The sequence below is a fragment of the Labrus mixtus genome, chromosome 7 (genome assembly GCF_963584025.1).
Source record: "Labrus mixtus chromosome 7, fLabMix1.1, whole genome shotgun sequence".
Classification (NCBI taxonomy): domain Eukaryota; kingdom Metazoa; phylum Chordata; class Actinopteri; order Labriformes; family Labridae; genus Labrus; species Labrus mixtus.
Window position 1 is genome coordinate 27,312,465 of NC_083618.1, and position 20,135 is coordinate 27,332,599.

Consider the following 20,135-nt stretch of genomic DNA (forward strand, 5'->3'; position numbering starts at 1 on the left):
ATCTAATTAGTTAATAAAGTTTATCTTTGTACTACAAGTGCTGCTGGATCTTTTTGACCTCTTCAATCCTTCTTTCACTCTTCATGCACCTTGGTGAGTTTGTTGAAGTTTTACCAGAATCACTCTTCTTCTGTTTTTGAGATATTAAAACTCAACACTTGACTAGATGTAGCTAGTCAAGTGTTGAGTTTTAATATCTTCTTAGAAGTATCTTCTTTTAAATCACTTTTAAAAACACATTTTTATGGTAAGGCCTTCTTATAATCCTTGTTTCATCCAGGATGTTTTATTTGTTTTTCTGTTAACTTCAGCCAAGCTTTGTCTCGGCTGTTTCTCTTTTCTCTGTTAATTGGATGATTGCTGCACTGTTGTTTTACTTTTCATGCTTTTTTAATAGGATTTTATTGTTGGGATTTTTCTTTTTTCTGTAAAGGACTTTGTGACGTTGGTTTTGATAAGTGCTTTACAAATAAACTTTATTATTATTATTGTTATAATTATTATAAAGATTCTGTATTTTAAGATGAGTTCTCCCAATAAATCAAATGGTTGTGGTCTTCGTCATGAGTGACCTGAGAGCAGCTCTGACCTGACGGGATGAACAGCGTCTGGCCCTGCTTCAGGATGCATTTGTAACACTTGTCCACCTGGTCGGCGAAGAACATCTCGCTGTTATTGGACGATGATCTCCAGCGCTCGTACAGAGACAGGTTGGCGGAGGTTGGCTTGATCAGGAAGAAGATCTTTTCTCCCTGCAGAAAACAAAAACAAACACGATCAAGACTCCCGGCCGTCAGCGTTACCTAGCGTCACTTTAACATCAGAAAGTATCTTAACCTGTGACTCAGTATAAACTGTTTCACATCACATGATTCAGTGTGTCAGGAGCGTCACCGACCTTTAAGACGTGGTACCAGACGGAGGCGCCGCCGCACTCGATGTGGAAGTCTGTGTAGCTGTCTTTGACGCAGATGAGACAGTATTTGGTGACCTTCGGCTTCCCGAGCAGAGCGTCGTCAGGCCAGTAGTTTTCTACCCACGACAACCGCCGCACGATCTGCGGACTCTCCACGATACTGTTCATCCTGTCCCAGACAAACAAACAAACAAAACACCAAATCAGCACCAGGAGCGTTTTTTCCCCACACGTTCTTACGCGACCTCATGTCCCCAACGTCGCCGCAGTTACCTCGTGTCAGAGAACTCCAGGTTGATGACGTTTAAGACTTTCTTTCTGTTGGTGCTGTAGTAAAAATCCACAAACTCTTTGAGTTTCATCTTGCTGTCGCTCTGTTTGGTGACATCGACGACGTCCACTCCCACATCGGGACCTGAGACGAGAACAGAGGACACAATGAACATGAAGCTGCCTGTAGTCGTACACTGGAGATACTGTTTGTAGTGAATGATCTCATGACTGAGCACCAGGGCACAGGGAAATGAAAGAACACGTGCGCCCTCTACTGAAACAATAATATAGTTTATATGGAGATGATTTTACAACTGGGGAAGTCAATGCACCAAAACACAAATATTATGTATATAAATATATGATGTAGCTGTTAATTTTCTCTGTTTTCTTTTTATGCTCAGGAGAGATTTACAATCACATAAAGGAGCAAAAAAAAAAAACAGAATGAGGAGAAAGAAAGAAAGGAGTAAAGATGGTCATGTTTGTTAATCATAACCTGGAAAGAGAGAGAGAGAGAGAGAGAGAGAGAGAGAGAGAGAGAGAGAGAGAGAGAGAGAGAAAAAGTCTGATGTACAGTCAGGCATCAGACAATATCTGCACAATGCATACATAGTGATGATCAAGTTTATACGTTTTATTTTCTATTATAACAAAGAGACACACAACTGTAGAGGACATGGAAACCGCATGAAGATAATAAGGGTGCACACACACACACACACACACACTATGCAAAGTTGTCCCGTGGTGTGCTCTTAGGCACGAGTCATTTCAGTCCGATACAGCCATATCACTCCGGGATTTCTGATAATGAAGGCTGTAAACGTTGTGTCCCCGTGCTTGCGGTAGGGCATGAACTGTTCCGTACTGAAGCACACCTCTTCAAGGTGTGCCAGGGCCGAGGAAGTGTGCGGTGCTCGAGCACGGATCGGAGCGCTCACGCCGGTCAAACGTGCTGGACTTTAGGGGTGAAGCGTGCTTATACGCGGTATGGATTGCCTAGTGTGAGTGCGTCCTGAGACACCTTTATGAAGACACCTGTGAAGCAGTTTCTTCTTTGCAATATTCCCTGACTAAAAGAGAACAATAGAAATTCTAAAGCATATGCATATTTATGAATGTATCTGTTTTGAATCTGAAATGAGAAACTGCAGCGTGTTTGGAAACTGTTTGTGCAAAAATAGTGAGCGAGGAGTGTGCAGATGTCTAACGGTGTAAAGAATCAAAAAAAAAATGTGACAGAAGAAATAAAAGGTGCTCAGTGTCAGGGCCCTCATGGAGGTTTAGACTTCTGATGGACTGCGGCTGTTTGCCCGAGGGTAACGGGAGTGTAATCATAGCAGTCATAATTATAGTAGAAGTAGCAGTCAGGGTGACATCACTCGTGGTAGTCATAGTAGTAGAAGGAGGAGTGATTTAGGAAGTAATTACAGCTATAAAAGCTGCAGCAGCATTACTAATAATTATAGTAGATGTAGAATAGAAAGCCTGCTTCTAGTGATAACAGTCAAAGTTGAGTTTTTAGTGGTTTTATAAGTTATATGAGTAAGAATGGTGGATAAGCACCATTACACATACCAGTTAATAAACAGGGGAAGTTTTTGTTTAAGGTGTACTAAGCCAGTCTGTTCAGTGAATTACAGAAACAATAGCATATTGTGTGTTTCTTTACATGTATGTTCACAGTCTTGATTTTACGTGATGTCATCCTCTGATCCCTCTTTATATTCTATAAAATATTCTGCTTTTTTTATTAGACAGGACAGTTAAAGAAAAACAGGAACTGTTTGGGAGGAGAGTGTAGGGGGATGACATGCAGCAAAGGGCAGAGGTCAGATTTGAACCCACAGCCGCTGCGGTGATGATGACTATAACCTCTGCACACAGGGCGAGGGACATATCCGCTAGGCCATCGACACTCCCCAGTAGCTTCTACTTTTCACTTTTCACTTGTCACTGTATCTTTAAATGACTGTTTTTCACTAATACCCTCAATTTATTATTTCTGTTGCTTTAATCGGCTTTTACTTGTTTTTGTATCGTTAACTCTCTATTTATGCTTTTATCTCTTTTTACCTTTTTTTTTTTTTTTTTTTACATTTTCACTGCTCTTAATCTCTTGTATAGCTCTCGTCACTATTTCAATCAATCAATCTTCAGTCAAATCCCTTAAAGTGTTTGTGTAGAGCCAATTCTTAACTAATGTTATCTCCAGATGACGAGCAGGTAAAAGACTTACTCATATAACTCATTGTTTATATTTCAAAGACTCAACGTTAATCCAACATGAGCGTAGCACTCAGCAACATTTAGCAAAGTTAGAGTGGCAAGAAAAAAAAAACGTCCTTTAAAGACGCAGAAATCATGAGGGAAAAAACTAGACTCATGATGAACAGCCATCTGCCAATTTGTATTGCTCCTACTGTTTAAGCATCTCTGCATTTTATTGCCTTTGTCTCTTTTTATTCTTCTCATTTTTACCTTTTGATTGCTGTGAATTCTATTTTTTTTTTGCTCTCATCCCTATGAATGTTTCTGTCTCTTTCACTTGCTCACATCATCACATGGTGTTGCTCGGGTTCTTATGATGTTCTTATCATTATGTTGGTTTAGTTGGTTCTGGTATTTGTTGTTTGGGTTCCTCTGCGGTCAGGGTCTTGTGTTGTCTTTGTCTTTTTGCTGTTGTCTCTGTTCTTATTCATCGTTCTAAAGTTGCCTTCAGTAACAGAGGCCAACAGTAGCAGCAGCAGTTGTAGAAAGAGTTGCGGTGACAGAATTAGAAATATTAAGTAACAGAATCAACACCATTATCAGCGTCGAAGCGTGCGCCTTACCGACGTAGTTCTCCACATCACTGATGTAGAAGGTGGGGGCGGGCATGGACATGCCCAGGCCGTCTTTCTTCTGAGCCAGGATCGGCTCATTGAAGCCGTTTTCCTCCAGGTAATCCATGGTCAGCTGACTGCCGCTGAGCTTCACCACTACATCGTCGGCACTACAACACACACACACACACACACACACACACACAGAGAAACACACACACGTGGAGTGAGTCAATTCAAGAACATTTAACTGGCTGAAGAAATTAAACGTGAAACTGTCTGAGAAGCAGATCTTCATAGATTATATGACAGTGCCCTCTAGTGGAGTAATTACTTCAGTGAGGAATTATTAGAGACAAAGGCTGTAATCAAATGTCTGGAGGTCTAATCAATATGAAGAGTCATTTCATTTTCTGCTAATTGAGCTTATTCAATATGCTCCTAATGAACCAGTGTTAAGTCGTGTTAAGTCGTTAAATAGAAGTTTGAATGGTCACTTCTTCTCATCTGGTTGTATGTGTTGGTGACATGTTTACAGGTTCATTATCAAACATAAGAAAATGAGTGTTTACCTCGGGAACGTCCGACTGCGAAGCTCCTTTATGAAAACCTGACTGCCGTTCTGAACCGCTTTGATGTCCGTGCTCTGCCCCGTGTCATGTTTGCTCCAGTTCTTTTTTTTATTTTTCACTGAAGAAAAGAAAACAAAAGCGTTATCATGCAGACGACACTCTAGGAATCATTGAATTTCATATTCAGACAGAAAACAACACATTTTCTTTAAAGGGCAGATTTTCTCTCACTCTCTGATTTGTTTTTAGAGTTCCATATCACGCCACAGAAAAAGCTGGGAAGAAGTGAAACTGTCACATTACAGAGGCAGCTGTTTCACTTTTTCTCAAAGACAAAACAAAAACAAAAAAACTTCTCCGTCAGCAAAAGTCAATAAATCTGCCCTGAGGTGGGGGGGGGGGGGGGGGGTTCTTACTGGTGGATTTGCCGTGAGTCTTCTCACAGTTGGGACAGTGATAGATGTCGATATCTGGAGCGTCATCTTCGTCCACCTCCACACAGCTGAAAGCACAAGAGAGAGAGAAAAGAGATTCAGTGATGAGGAATGTCACACGAAAGGATCGGTTATTGAGGTTATGTCAAAGTCTGTGATGACTCTCTGATTGAGATAAATGTCACCTCCGCAGTGTCTCACTGAGACTGAGTGTTCTTCATCAAGATGACACAGTTTATACATTCATTGACAGCAGGGCTGCATTTATTGTTTTTTTTATCAGTTAACCCAGTGATTCCCAAAAGAGAAGTTTAGGAACCACTGACTAAACCCAACAAATATATTCTCCAATATTTGAAAATAATCAAAAATAAAAATGATTGAAAACAGTGTAAATTGTCCACCAGGCTGAGTTTCTAACGTCACATTTGAGAGTCAGGGAGCAGATCACGTCAAGAGGTCATGACTGAAATATAAATTCAGCTGTTAATTAATAAAAACAGTTTTTGCTTTCTGTTGATCAACTCTTCAATGAATCTGTATTTCTGAATGAACTCGTATTGCTTCAGCTGTAACTGAAAGTACCAAAATGTTCCAATAAAACACTTTAAAAACAAACAAACTATAAAACACTTCAGTGACAAGAACAACAAGCAGGGGTTTTATATTTAAACTATGGACAGTACAGCAGAGAGCAGCGCAGCATGCACAGCAGACAGCAGGCTATAAATATCGCTCCAAACATGTTGAGATGTTGTTTATTTAGCTCTCTGATTTACAGCGGGGCCGCGTCTCTCCCTCTTCTTTCTACGTCTTTTAAAAGCATCAGAAACATTCAAGAACGTTTCAGAAACATCGTTGTCTTCTACACATGTTCTGAATCACAGCTGACAATCAATGCAGCGAGTGTCTCCTTTTTTATTGATTCATGGGCGCAGTGCAGCACAGACAGCAGTGTTTCAGGAGAGAGAGAAGTTAGCGTCCGAATGCTCGTGGAGCAGAAAAAAACAACAGGCAGCATTGTGAAGAAGAGATAAAGAAACAAACGGAGAGTGGTCGTCTCTCCTCCCGCTGTTTTCAAACGGCAGCTGTCACGCTCTCTGCACAAGCAAATTCCTCCCATTTGGAGCCGCTGCACTCAAACTCAAACGAACTGGGAGTTTCCCAGAATGCTTCCTTTTTTTTTTTTTTTTTTTTTTCCAACTGTGTGAACTCCACGGCTTTACTACACCGCCTACTCGCTTTCACTGGAGGCAAACAAATAGACGAGTGGGTGGGCCTGGAGGAATAGTGGATATGCCTTGTTCGTGACACGCAGAACTCAGCGACTTGGAGGGAAACTGAAGTTTGTTGTGAACTTGAAACAGGCAGACAAACAGACACTTCATTGAGCGTGATGTCACGGCCACTTTTTAATACTCAGGAGCAGAACTCGAGATAAGAAGATCATAAGGAAGACGTGTTATTCCACCAGCGCCATGCCAATACATCTCAAAGTGCGTGTTCTGGGTTGAGGCCTGTTGCAGCTGTAGATAAATAACGGAGAAATTCTGTTTGTGTTCAAAACTGTTTGGTGCCCAGTTTGAAATATATCAACAGGAACCAAGAGGGGAGGGTTCAAAAGAAGCACAAGGGGGATGGACTAGGGGTGGCTAGTCAGTCGTCTCTCAACCGGAGGGTCGAGGGTTCGATCCCCAGTTCCTGCATCTACAAGTCCGATGTGTCCTTGGGCAAGACACTTAACCCCAAATTGTTCCCGCTGCTTCATCGGCACATATAAATGTTTATAAATGGGATTAGTTACTACTGATGGTCACTTTACAAAGCAGCCTCTACCATCAGTGTGTGAATGTGTGTGTGTGTGTGACCTGCGGTGTCAGAGAGCTCTGAGTAGTCAGAAGACTTTACAAGCTCAAGTCCATTCACCACGTCTGTGTGGAACGCAGCACACATCTCTAGTCTTGTTTTAAAAAAGGAGGTGTCGCTCTGAAGTCATTCACAGAGTGCAAAACTTACCAGGACTTCAACAACAAGATTTACTGAGAAATCTGCTGCTCGCTTTCAACCAAAGGTCATGTTACATCCTGCAGGCCTGATTATATCTGAGGGGGTGTGTGTGTGTGTGTGTGTGGGGGGGGGGGGGGGGGGTAATACATCAATCTGAGACAATAGAAGCCTCAACAGATGAACATGAAGGAACTTCCAAATGTCATGGACAGTAGAAGGATTTATATTTTTACGATGCATGAAGCTAAGATCTCATATAAGGTAATCCTTTATTGATACCCGACGGAGAAATGGAAATGTTGCAGCAGTAAAAATGTGTGGATAGAAAAATATCATGTATGTACAACTATTAGTAAGTATAAAGTAAACTGAAGAACTATACAGGACAGTCAGACATGTTAATGAGTGGCAGTCAAGTTAAAGTGACAATTATCTGATACGAGTATCCCAGGAGAAAAACTAAATAATACAGTTTATGAGTCAATAAATGTCAGAGATTATGAACAGCAAAGTTGTCATTGTGAGAGCTAGATGGTGACTTATTGGTACAAAGACGACCTTGTTTATCTAATGGCACACGGATACACTCTGAAAATCATCATCACAACAACGCTGTAACTTAAATATAGCTGGGTAGCTATAGAGTAAGTTTAATTCTACACATCACATCTCAAAGTCTTTTTTCCTATGAACAAACTTTGGACATGTGACGATGGACAAAAAACAATATTTAAAAGACGCTTCAAAGATGACACAAGTTTTTGTCCAGGTACAAATTCACCTCCCACTCAGTACGTCCAAAGTCATTAAATACTAACCAATGAAACGGGCCACATTCAATTGCAAGGGAAGCTACCAGCAGGCTGATTTAGTCCCACTTCTGAAAAGTCAAACAGCCAATAATATTTCTGGATTTTTTTTTGGGGGGGGGAGGGGGGGGGGCGTGGTCACAGGGTTGGCTAACACTTGGCTCCGCCCCTGTGTCCACAGCTTTTTGACAATGTAACTATGGCATTATTTTGGTTAGATCTCTCTGTGTAAAACACTTTTTAAACCCACACAGATCAGGGGAGAGCCTACACGGTGTCGACGACAGACATGACGACTTGTTGAAGGAATTCATAAAGTGTCAGGTTGTTTAGCGAATGTGATAAATGACGTAATGACACCTCTGTTAAGAAGGAGGTGTATTTTGTGATCATTCTACTGAAGTGTGCAGGCTAATAATCCTGGCTTTAGCTCAGTAGCTTTAGCTCTGTAGCTCAGTCTGCAGGGACTTGGGTTGGCAACCAGAGGGGGTCGCCGGGTTCAAGTCCCAGCGCAGACAGAAGCATGGAAGTTGGTCTGATAGCTGGAGAGGGGGCCAAGTCAGCCCACCAGAACTGCTGAGGTACCCTTGAGCAAGGAACCGAAACCCCAAACACCTCTGGCGCGCTCCCTCTCAGTAACAGAGTGTAAACTAGAGTTCTCCCTCATGACTCCCCTCAAAAGTAAGGAGCCGTGTCTATCTCTCTGTCATCATGACAGTCCTTAGAGGTGAGTCACAGCCTGCAGTGAAGCAGAAAAGTGGCAGGAAATTGTTTACATCATGATGGGAGAAGAGGTCTTAAGATGCATTGAATACGTATTAAATCTGGAATTAAATACTGACGAACAGCATGAAGCTCTTTGCAGAAGAAATGACAACTATAGGACATGGTTACCTCGTGGTAAGTGTTGGGCTCCTGCTCACCTTGAGGTTCTAATCAGCTATAGCAACAAAGCAGAGGCTGAAATTAGAGTTTTTACAGAAGCCAGTATAAGACTGTAAATCATGCAAAGCTCCTCTGTAGGTTTCACAGACTGACAACATGAAAGGATCTTAACGTCAAGGACAGAAACGATCTGGATCTGTTGACGATACTGATACAACGTCTGCATAATCAGTGCAGCTCGCTCACATTAGCTAACATTTCCCCCCCCCCCTGACATATAGCTGGCTAAACCCTTCACACACTCTTCCTCAAACTTGGGGCTCCCGGCCCGGCACGCACTCGAAGAGAACATCTGTTGTTGTTGTGGAGATTAGAGGTGATCACACTGACACGGAGAACGAGAACAAAAGGTTTAGCAGGATGATACTCAAGTCGCAGTTAAGAAGTTCAGATTCGGTGGTGCTTTAAGAAAATCAGCTCAGTGTTTACGTAACAGAGGCTGCGGCTTCACCACCGTCCACCACCACCTCCTCTAGTTTAACATCGTCGATGTCGTTTGCTTCATTTAAAGAAACAGACGCGCGTCTTAGTGTGATGTCATCAGCATAAGCTTTCTCCCCTTCCTGTCAGCTTTTACTTACACTCATTGTTCCTATCATGCTGTTTCCTAAAGGCTTACCATTGGCTATAATTAAGCACACTTTAAAAAGTGAAAAGCCCAGTGCAGAGAGGTGGTCACACTGAGTAGTTTCGAAATGAGAATAACTCTGATTGTCATAACGGTATGACTCGTGCTATAAAAAAATATTTCAAATTATTCGGTTGTTTGTTTGGTGCCTGTTTTGACATGATGATGACAAAGTGATGGAAAATACGATCGTGAGTCAGTATACTGTGTTTTGGTTTGAAATAGACCGGACGCTCCGTGCGTTTCCTTGTCTGACTTCCTGTCCTCATGTTGTACAATCAATGAGTCATCGTGTTGAAAGGTGTATGCAAAATGCTAAATGCGGTCCATCGAACTGTTTGAAGATAAAAGGCTACGTGAGACGTTACGGTGGAGGGCCCTGCAACAGTGAAACCGAAACTCTCGTGGTAGCTTTGAAGCTCCACACAGCGTTCAGGCACCCATTTTTTTTATTCAAGAGAAGTTCTTGTATTCAGTTCGGAAAATATAGCATCGAATTGTTTCACTTCTCCAACTTTCAAATTTCACAACCAAAACCCCACAGTGCACCTTTAATAATCCTGATCTCAATACCCATCAAAAATAATGGTGATTATGATTTTTGCCATAATCGACAAACTGTGGATGATCTGTCTTCATCATTTATGATGAGGTTGGCCTTTCCAGGGGCCGACCCTTTATCCCTTGTTTTAGTTTGTTAAGTGGATTGATACAGAGGCTCGAGCAACTTAGGCAGGATAAGAAGTAACTTCTGTAAAATGTAAATTTCAGTGAAACTGCGAAAACAATTAATTAAGGACGTGTTAACTGAACAAGTAAATGGAAATGAAGAAAAATGTCTGTAAACAAAGCAACGAGAAATATAATAGTGTGAAAGTACAGTTCTAAAACCTTAGAGGATATTACAGAGACTTAGTGAGTCTCTGTTTTACAGTGTAACGCTTCACCAGCACATGTCCTCTTATCATACATGCCAAATAATGTCAGCTGTTACGCCTGCTGCACAAAACGGGGGTGTCGACATGGGACGAGAAATATATTCTGAAGAAAAATCAATCAGGCATGTCAGCCACATGATTAGTCGCTGTTATCGACACGGCGCAGACATCAGTCATGTTAGTACTGGTACAAGTGGAGGATCAATACGACAAAGACAGCTGATCTGCACTCAGCTGAGTCAGCTTTTACAGCGAGGACACAGCATGTTCAATTTAACTACATCACCCAAAAACATTTAGTACGAAAGCTGTCCAAAGACTTGTACCTTTAGAGGTTCCTAAATTCATTCAAGAGGCCATAAAGACTCTGTAATGATATTCAGAGTTATCGTAAAGTAATCTCGACGTTCTGACTACGAGTATGAACTACGACTATTTTTCATCATCTTGGCAAATGTCAAAGCTTAACAGTCTACACCTGTGACTAATTTATTGAATGTCTATTGAATGACCCTGGTAAGCCCCACAGTGGGAGATTTTTGTTCATGGTAGCCACTGAACAAAGATATTCATGAATCAGACTAGAGAAGACAAGAAGACAAGCGGACTCTTCGATCGCTTCCTGGACAGTGGTGAGAGAGATGCGGGTGAACAACATGAAAACAACCATGCACTCTTGGACAGAGGAGGAGACAGTTTGTTGCGTCAGCTGAAGGACCTTAACATGTTAAAGTTTATGAATGGAAGGTAAGTACAGAACGGCGACTCACTGATTGTACGGCATTTGATGAAATATCAGGTAAACCAGAAGAAGGTGAAATAGTAACTAGCTGAAAGGGGGCATGTCGCTGGACATTCTGATGTCAATAAATCAATTCTACCCCGGTGCTTATATACTGGGACAAGGACAGTAGTCCAAGTAAATGGCCTAATCAAGCTTCTATGGTATGGCTCGACCAAATTCTGCATAGCGGACCGTCTGAACGAGCCTAAAAAGCAAGTAAGATCAATATTACAATACAACAATGAGTTTCTGTCACCAAAACGCCCGCTCTCTGATTTCTTGGACTGCCAGTTAGTGCCATAACCGTCACAGAGATTTAAAGTAATCCCAAAGACACCAACAACATTCAAAGCGATGATAAATTCAGCGACTAAGTTGGGCTGTGTTGATGTCCGGCGTACAGCCAGCAGGATCCACCAGTCACTCACAGTGACCAAGCCTTTAATTGTATCTTTAGGCTATTTGTTATTATTTAGATTATGGAATTGAACAAGGCAGTAAACATGTATGGCTGCTGCTTAAATTAACATTTTAATACGGGGCCAAATTGGGATTTTTTTTCAGGCTTTTGGAGCCAGCCTCAAGTGGACACAACAAGAAGTGTGGTTTTTCACACTTCCTTGGTTTCATTTCGTCGACACTGAAGACTTCTCCTGGTTAACTTCAACCACATGGCTACATACAACATGGCTGTGATTAGTGAAGCTTTCATCATAGAGTAGCAGCAACAGCCAGAACTGAAACAATATGAGTCTGGTAGTCTGGTAGCGGCCTAGAGCTAATCCGCTGACAGTCAGGCTTTGTGGAGTTCAGGTCAAGTCAAGACAGATTCATTTCTAAAGACTGCAACACCAGTCAGAAATGGTACATGGAGTATGTGATTTATTTCTGAAAGCATGTCATTATGTGTAGAATAAATGACTGTTCCATCTCATTATATGTTTCTATCTTCATGTTCCCACATATGTCTGCATGTCATACACCTCTGAATCTCAAGAGTCTGTGTTTGTATCATCATGAGAGTCCTTAGAGGTGAGTCACAGCCTGCAGTGAAGTAGAAAAATGACAAGAAATTGTTTACATCATCATGGGAGAAGAGGTCTTAAAGTGCATTGTATACCTATTAAATCTGGAATGAGATACTGCCAAACAGTATGAAGCTAAGGGGGACTCATGGTACAATACATAATCTCTTTATATATTGAGCCTGGAAACTGTCGCACTAGTCAGTGATATTATTTTTCATAAGAATCTGACCATTTAGGAATGTTTTTTCTTACATTGATGTTTTTTTAATCCATGCCTGGACCTGCTTGAGCCAACAGGAGGATAAAAAGGAAAGGATTTTCAAACTGACAGCCCTTTCTCAGTGCTGTGCGGTTGGCTTTTTGCATGGTAGTTCATAGTTGGTGGAGTGGTTTGTCTGGTTAATTCTTGAGGTTCCAACATGTTAAGCTACTTTCTTGCCCACCCTTCTCCCCTTGAGCTTTTCATTCCCTCTTTCACTTCTTTCCTTTCCGACCCACCAGGACCTGGGAGGGTCTCCGTGTCACGCCTGCATGAGTCGGGCAATGGGCATGCCTGCGTGAGTCATCTCTGTGTTGTTGACCACATTTTGCTTTTTTGTAAGTCCAGCTAGAATGCTGCAGCTGGAGTATGAGGGGTGCTAGGAACTGGAACCTACGGGCCCAATAATGTCTCCAACAATCTCCAACACGACATACTCAGCAAGACACACAGCAGGTTTCAACTATGAGCTTTCTTCATCATGAAGTCAGAGTTGATTTACCCATAGTGGGTCAAAAGAAAGAAATAGACCTGCCCTCGTAGGTCTCTGGGCCATATTCAGTAACTGAGCAGTTTGTGTGCCTTTCAAAACCTTTTGCTTGTTTAACAGGTTACAGGAGCTTCTCAGTGAGCTGTGCAGATAGTTGCAGCTTGCCTACTTGTTTATCACTCTGAAGTAGGGATTTGCACGTATAGTCCACTAAACGTCGTCAACCACAATTAGCCTACTAGTAGTTGTTACTGGGTAGTTTTCCAATAGTGTAGTAAGTGGAAATTCATTTGTAATCACACGTGCATTCAACAAATTCAAAACTAGAAGCTAAAGTTTTAAATAAAGAGAGAAAGTGAGAGCAGCAAGGTACAGAAAGAGTCTCATCAAGGTGAGTACATAGTGAGATAATAATATTTAAACCATAGGTAACAGCCAGGTAACGTACATTCAATGATAAACACTAGTCAGGATAGGTAACTATCTAAAGTGCAAAAAGCAGAGTGGTAAGTTCAGAGGATACATTAGTTAGTTCAGTGTCTGTGCCTCATTTGTTTACAGTCTGATGGAGGCTGGTAAAAAAAGATCTCCTGTATCTTTGTTTTGAACAGCGGGGTGAATTATAGATACTTCATACTTGCAGGAAACTGATAGAAGCAAATAATCATGTAGCTTCTTTATCAAGTTGATGGCTTGTTAAATAGCATTTATCAACAGATCATATTTATTTAACACTATGTTATAGCATCAAGTTCCACTGAATGAGCACTGTGTGCCATAAATCAGAGGTTAAAACTTCTGTTTTTTCATTGCAAAATACTTGAAAATAAATAAAGATACAACAAAATGTTTTTTTGTGTGATTATTTGTAATTTGAATACATCAGATTAATCCGTTTTGACATTATACACTCCTGAAAATAACTAGATCATTTCAGGAGGACTGCTCCTGATATTCTCCCGACCTGGCTGTTCACACATGCTCCTCACAGCCGGAGACTAGCCCTGTCAGACGTGAGGGGGGGGCGGGGGGGGGGGTCTCCTGAGGTAAGACTCGACGTGAAAAGAACGACGAGGAAGTGTCGGACGAAGCAACAGAGTCCGCTATACGACGCTATGATGAGAATATTTCCCTTTAGATCAATGCTTCCTGTAGTTTGACGGAACAGAAAATGTAATACAGCTGTTAAGATTACGTGCACTGAGATCATAGCGGTCACGTGCAGACAGTTGTTGCACCGAGCAAAAGTCACAGGATAGAAACGTCACCCCCCCCCCTCCCCCCCCACTCACTCGGAGGAGAATTCTCCGCATAACATCCTGCTAAGTTCATCAGCTCACTTGGACTTTATGCAGAAGAAAATACTCGGGGTCTGGCAGGAGAGACTACAGGTTAAGTCAGATTGAAAAACGCAGCTAATCCTCCTGAAATGATCAGGAGATATTCAGCAAGTGTGAAAGCCCTATAAGAGAAAGCCATTACAGAAACGTACACACTCAGCACACAACTAAGCACCTCTCATTCCTGGCTGCTGAAAGTGTTGTCAGCTGTGGAGACATTTACAGTGGACAGATGATGGAGTTACAACCGTCTGGTTCAACACGACAGTCATCCCCCTAAACTGAGAGGATTGGAGCAGCCTTCAAACTGGATATGAGCTGCCCTAAGGTTCTATCCCCTAAAGGCAGAGAAGTCCCCTCCGATGGATATTTGCCCTGACTCCTGTAATACAATTATCAAAAGGCTGGTGCCAATTATCTTTATTTTAGTAAAAACATGTAGCCCTATAAACAGAATGACCTGTTCATTTAACTCACCATATCACTACTTCATGACTTCTCACAGTGGAACTTAAAGACATGAGAGTAGGCAATGTGAACAGAAGTGAATGATGTGAAGACAAAGAAGAAGACGACAGTGGGATATTGTCTGACTGTGGTGAAAAGAAGATAACCCTAGCATACACTAGGTTAAGACTGGAAGCTAGCGACTAACTACTGGCTATGTGAATCATTTTTCATCAGTGGAGGGGAGGGAGGGGGTGCAACCCATTAGAACAGACGTATACAGTCTTGCCCAACCTGTATAATGGATCTATAGCATCCATTACACAGGTACCATTTGTCGACTGCCTGTTTATAGGCAAACGTTTGACATCTTTGATGCTGCTATGTTTGTTTTCTGGAGCCGTGAGTTGGACGAGAAAGTGAAGCTAGAGAAGAGAAAGGCTGGCCAACGGCAAGTTATCCAAAGCTGCACAGTTTGTACCGGTGGCTTATGTATTAGTGGGAGCGCTAGGAAACCAAAAACCCACAGAATGAGCTTCTACTTGTGGTGGTATGTGACTGGAGCGGTTTATCCATTCAACTAATGATGCTAATGGAGAGTGTGGATTGTAAGAGAAAGCAACCTGTTAAAGACGGATTTGCACCTCTGTGTTGAATCTATGCCGTAACAGGCTACACCATAGGTGTGCGTTTAGAAGCCGTACGCACGTAGCCTGACGTGCTAGTCTACAGAAGCAAGCCCTGTTATTTAGTCTGCAGTTTCCTCTCCTGGCTTACACCATTTGGAAAAACATTGGGATACCGAGTCTTACTGCGACGAGAAGAGAAATATATATCTTCTTTTGTATCATGAACTTCTGTGTGTATAACGTAGGCTAACTAGTAGCCTGAGCTAACAATGCTATCGGGTTGAACATACCCTTTACATGCCAACGCCGTACTTCCATCTCCTCCAATGTGCACTCTTTTATTCTTTGCAATAATCGCAGTGTAATCAACTGTTGCTTAATATTTATAATGTCCAACTCCAACAGAACACGGTCAGTTTTTAGTCGCCATGGTTTTCTTAACACAAAGCTGAGAATGAGGCTTAACCAGAAACTGACGATATAACTAGCATAGAAATCATACGGAATATCGAAGAGCTACCCAGACACAAAAATGCACGAGTATGAAGTGCTCACAACATGGTAGCTACTGTGTAGATTAGATGCAGAAGTATACCAGGCTTAATGGTCAAAATAAATACTCCACTCCATACTTAACAACCAGTCTACTCGTTAGCCAGGAGTCTTCTGTGAGGACAACAAAACTCCTGAATCCAATGCACTGTCTGCAACAAACAAATCCATGTAGAAAAAAAAACAACTTTTAACAACAAGCCAGTTGCACTGAACACAGACCTCACTACCTGCTAAAACACTCTGAAAAAACCTTGAGCACAGACTTGTTGAATGGTCTGTTAGAACAATAAACCACTCACAGCTTCATAACGTTTGTCTGCCTGGTATTTGCATGAATAAAAATCCCCCGGGGGCCCCAACAACACAGACAGAGAAGAGACTTTAGGTTCAAGGTGACTTCTAAAAGACAACAAAGCAACCAAGCACTTTACAACGCACAAGTATTTATTACTTATTTACTTATAAAGCCATAATTGGGGAAACGCCGCCATATAACACTTCCTTGTTGAACCAGTCTCATAGTCAACACTCAACACGTTCCAGTAACGGTCCGAAGCTCGTTGTTCCAGGGGCAAACACGCCATATGGTGAAACCGCTTCTAGCTTCTCAGCAGAATCCACAGGAACACTTTGAATGAGACACACTTGTTCCTTTGGGTCGAATTAAAACTATGATTTAAAACTCCTCTGCCTTTGAGTGTAACTGTGTTGTTGACATTATTTGTATATATTGGTTGTGCACATCTTTGTTGTTGTACTCTTGATATTAAAAATGAGGGCATGTCCGGTAGATGAATACGCTTCAGTGACCAAAAAAATGTGATTCGTTGTGGTTTTTTTTTGGTTTTTTTTATACTGAATTGCTCAAGTGGCAGCTATAGGAGCTAGACTTTATGAGACTTTCTCGTCAGCTCAACCCGAGGCTGCTGTTTTTGTCTTCACATATTAATGGAATTAAGTTGTTGTGGTTAGCAAAGGATTAACTTCCCTAATGATAGCGTTAGCACCCAATGCTAATGTACAAAACACAATGCGTGGAAGCTAGCTGTACACAAAACGAACAAAACGCAACTCACAACTGAACAGTTCAATAATATTATTGAGAATTGTTGCGTAACACCTACAGAGTCAAATAGTATAAACTACTACTAACCCGACTTTTAATATGCTACTTGCACCATGCTAACGCTTGTCCGGTCTGAGCTATGTTAAATAAGATAGCACCAAGCTAGCTCAACTATCAGGCCATATAGAATTTAACAACAATATATATGTTTATTACTTATATAGCAATGTAGTTATTTGAATATTATTTGCTGCACTTGTTGGCCAGCTCCACCATTGGATAGACTGAAGAGCCGCAATGCATTGTGGGGCAGATTAGAACGACATGTGAGCTCCCATGTCATATACTTAAAATAGTGGCAAATCGAGTGGGACTTCTCACGTATACTATGAATCTGAAACATACTGCATACTAAATGTGATTTCATAGTTTGAATATTACGACTAATATAAAGTATACAGTTTCAGACAGCCTTGGACATTTAACACGTCAGCTTTATTTATCATTGTAAAAAATTATGTCACACAACTTAGAACTGTAGTTTTGAGATTTGTAGTTTCAGCCATTAACCCTTCATGATCAGTGACATCCAGTGCGTGTGTGGTTTTATACGATTTAAGAGAGGAAGGATGATAATTACACTGTTACATGCTTTTTTTTTGCGCAAACAGAATTGAGTTTGTCTCATATAAACTTCTAGGACTTCAGCATGAATCACTTCCTAACTGTGTCTGTGACATGGCAAGCAGGATTACCGCAGTCAGACTGTAATAATCTAAAACAAAACAATGGTTTAAAATGCATTAATATGTCAAGATTGTTCCCCTTTTTTGGTTGTTGTTGCAATTTTCAGGGTTTTTTGCTTATGATAAGGTCATGCCTGATCCTCAGTATTTAATTCACCACTTCATAATGTAATAATAACATATGGTGAAGGCAGCTAGAGAGAGGGGGGGGTGGAGGGGGGGGGGGGGGAGCATTAAAGGGTTAACGTTCAGGCGCGTAAATACTCTTCATTGCTCCTCTGACGGGCTTGTTCACCAAAAAGGAAACACGATTAACAAATCATCTATAACCAATAAGACACACCGAGTGCAGCCGAACAGCGTGAAAGATTGCCAAAACAAAGCGGAGTTGTCGGGGCAGACACGAGTGGCAGCAACTACAACAACAGGAGGGAAATAAAACATGATGATAACAGGGATTTGGCTGTGAGCTTTAACAAGCATATGCACGGCGGGGGAAAGTGGCGAGGGGCGGTGGACGATACGTCTGCGAGTTAATCCCCAAATGAAACATTGTAGAGAATATCTTGAACGCATAAAAAGCGACAGAACGAGCTCAGTGCACCCAACAATGTTGCTCTGTTAACCCGCTAAAGCTCACAGGCATCGGGGGCTATTGTCAGCCATAGCTGCCTGCCTGGCAGGAAGGCTGTTACGGGGCTGAGCTCAGACTCGGGTCGCGATTTTAATCGTGCTTTACTGACACAGCCGTGGCAAAAATAGATAAAATCGGATGGGTTGTCGCAACATAAACTGATAATAAAGAGGAAATGTCGGCTAGAAAGCGGTTATGAAGAGGGGAAATGGGCGAGAAATGAGCAGAGAGTCTGCCTCGGCTTCCCCCCGCTGCCGCTCGTTTCCAGCGGGGACGGTTCAGACCGGGGCTATGCGGGGATGTTACCGAGCCATCAGGCGCAATTAAAAAGACGAGGCACACGCCGAAATCACTTTAAAATGCACTGTAACTTTTAAAAAAATATGAATCTACTAAGTGTTATACACGGAAAAAATGTCACAACCCCGCTCGGCTATATTTAACTCCGCCTTCTTCTTCTTCTCCGAGCGGCCTCTCTTCAGATGTAGACGGGGCGACTGAGAGCCACAAAGCTGTCAAACGCACCGAGACCTCGCCATTTTTGTTTGTTTTCCACAAATGCAAAAACGCCACACACAAAAAAAACAACCACAGTGAGCAATCTTTGGTCCTTACCTGCCGTGGAACCAGTCCTTGCAAGCATCGCACTCGATCATAAACTGGGTCACGTCGTAAGGTAATCTGCAGATGCAATATACTGGTACAGTCGCCATGTTCAATTCACAACTACGTCGGGATAGACTGGGGGGGCTGCAGGAGGAACAACGTCCTGCAAACAATATGATCCAATATGATCTTCCCCAGGAAAAAAAAAAGCCAGGGGCAGACCCGCCGGACACATGAAACTAAACGCACATCTCCATCACACCACGGCCGTGTGGTGGAAACGATGGAGGCTCGTCGTAGCAGACTTTCCTGAAATGCATGATTATTATTATTACTATGTGCATGCCCCCTGGTGACTGTACGTTACGGCACCAAGGCGGTCATATTTGAAGCCAGAGGAAAATGTAGCCTCGATGTCGTTGCGAAATAAATAAATAAATGTTGAATGTTACGTCAGGGAGCTGGTTTTAAATCAGCGGAGCTCGAATCGGACGAATAAATACCCGGATCAATTACAAATGCAGATAACAGTGAGGGTTTTTTTTTTTTTTTAATCCTCACAGTATGTGAAAACGACGTAGCCATCATGCAAAATTAAAAATACAATTTTGTTATTAATGTGAGTCTGCGGAAGACAAAAAAAAAAAAATACACATGTATACATTAGCAATTACGTAATACGTAATAAATATAACTATATTAAATAATGACAATTAAAAAGCGTAGACTTGTAAATACAGCAATTCATTGTAATGTGCAGTATTTTAAACAAGATAATATAAGAATATGAGATTTAAAAAAAATAAAATCCTATTACATTAAATGCATTATGTCATCACAGAATCATTTTTTTAATCCTTTATCAGCAGTCGTAGGTAACACTGAAAAAAACATTTAGACTAATATTGATGAAATATCGATCTTTTTTTAAACATTTATGGATTACTACCATAAACTGTAAATATTAAGGTTACTGCACTCGTTATGTTTTAAGGTTTTGACCATTTTAGTATAAGATAAGATAATCATTTATTTATCCCACAACGGGGAAATTTACAGTGTTACAGCAGCAAAGAGCAAAGATTGCAGACAAAAAGTGAACACAGTACAATTTAAATAAAAAAAATAAAAATTAAGAATGTACAAAAAATAGATACTAAAAAATAGATTTACAAAATAAAAAATAGATCAGCTATTTGAC

The 20,135-nt window shown here is 41.4% G+C and overlaps 1 protein-coding gene across 3 annotated transcripts in view; it reads right to left on the reverse strand.

The window, feature by feature from the left end:
* phf2 (PHD finger protein 2) overlaps positions 1–19,328 on the reverse strand; it is a 38,789-nt gene extending 19,461 nt beyond the window's left edge. For all 3 annotated transcript variants that reach the window (XM_061041469.1, XM_061041468.1, XM_061041467.1), the window contains exons 1-7: positions 18,944–19,328; positions 5,006–5,091; positions 4,590–4,707; positions 4,027–4,187; positions 1,190–1,331; positions 899–1,085; positions 590–752 (exon numbers count right to left, since the gene is read on the reverse strand). In XM_061041469.1, coding sequence (XP_060897452.1) covers positions 590–752; positions 899–1,085; positions 1,190–1,331; positions 4,027–4,187; positions 4,590–4,707; positions 5,006–5,091; positions 18,944–19,041 — 955 coding nt within the window. In that variant the 5' untranslated portion in view covers positions 19,042–19,328. The remainder of the gene's footprint in view (positions 1–589; positions 753–898; positions 1,086–1,189; positions 1,332–4,026; positions 4,188–4,589; positions 4,708–5,005; positions 5,092–18,943) is intronic.
* Positions 19,329–20,135: the final 807 nt, after the last annotated feature.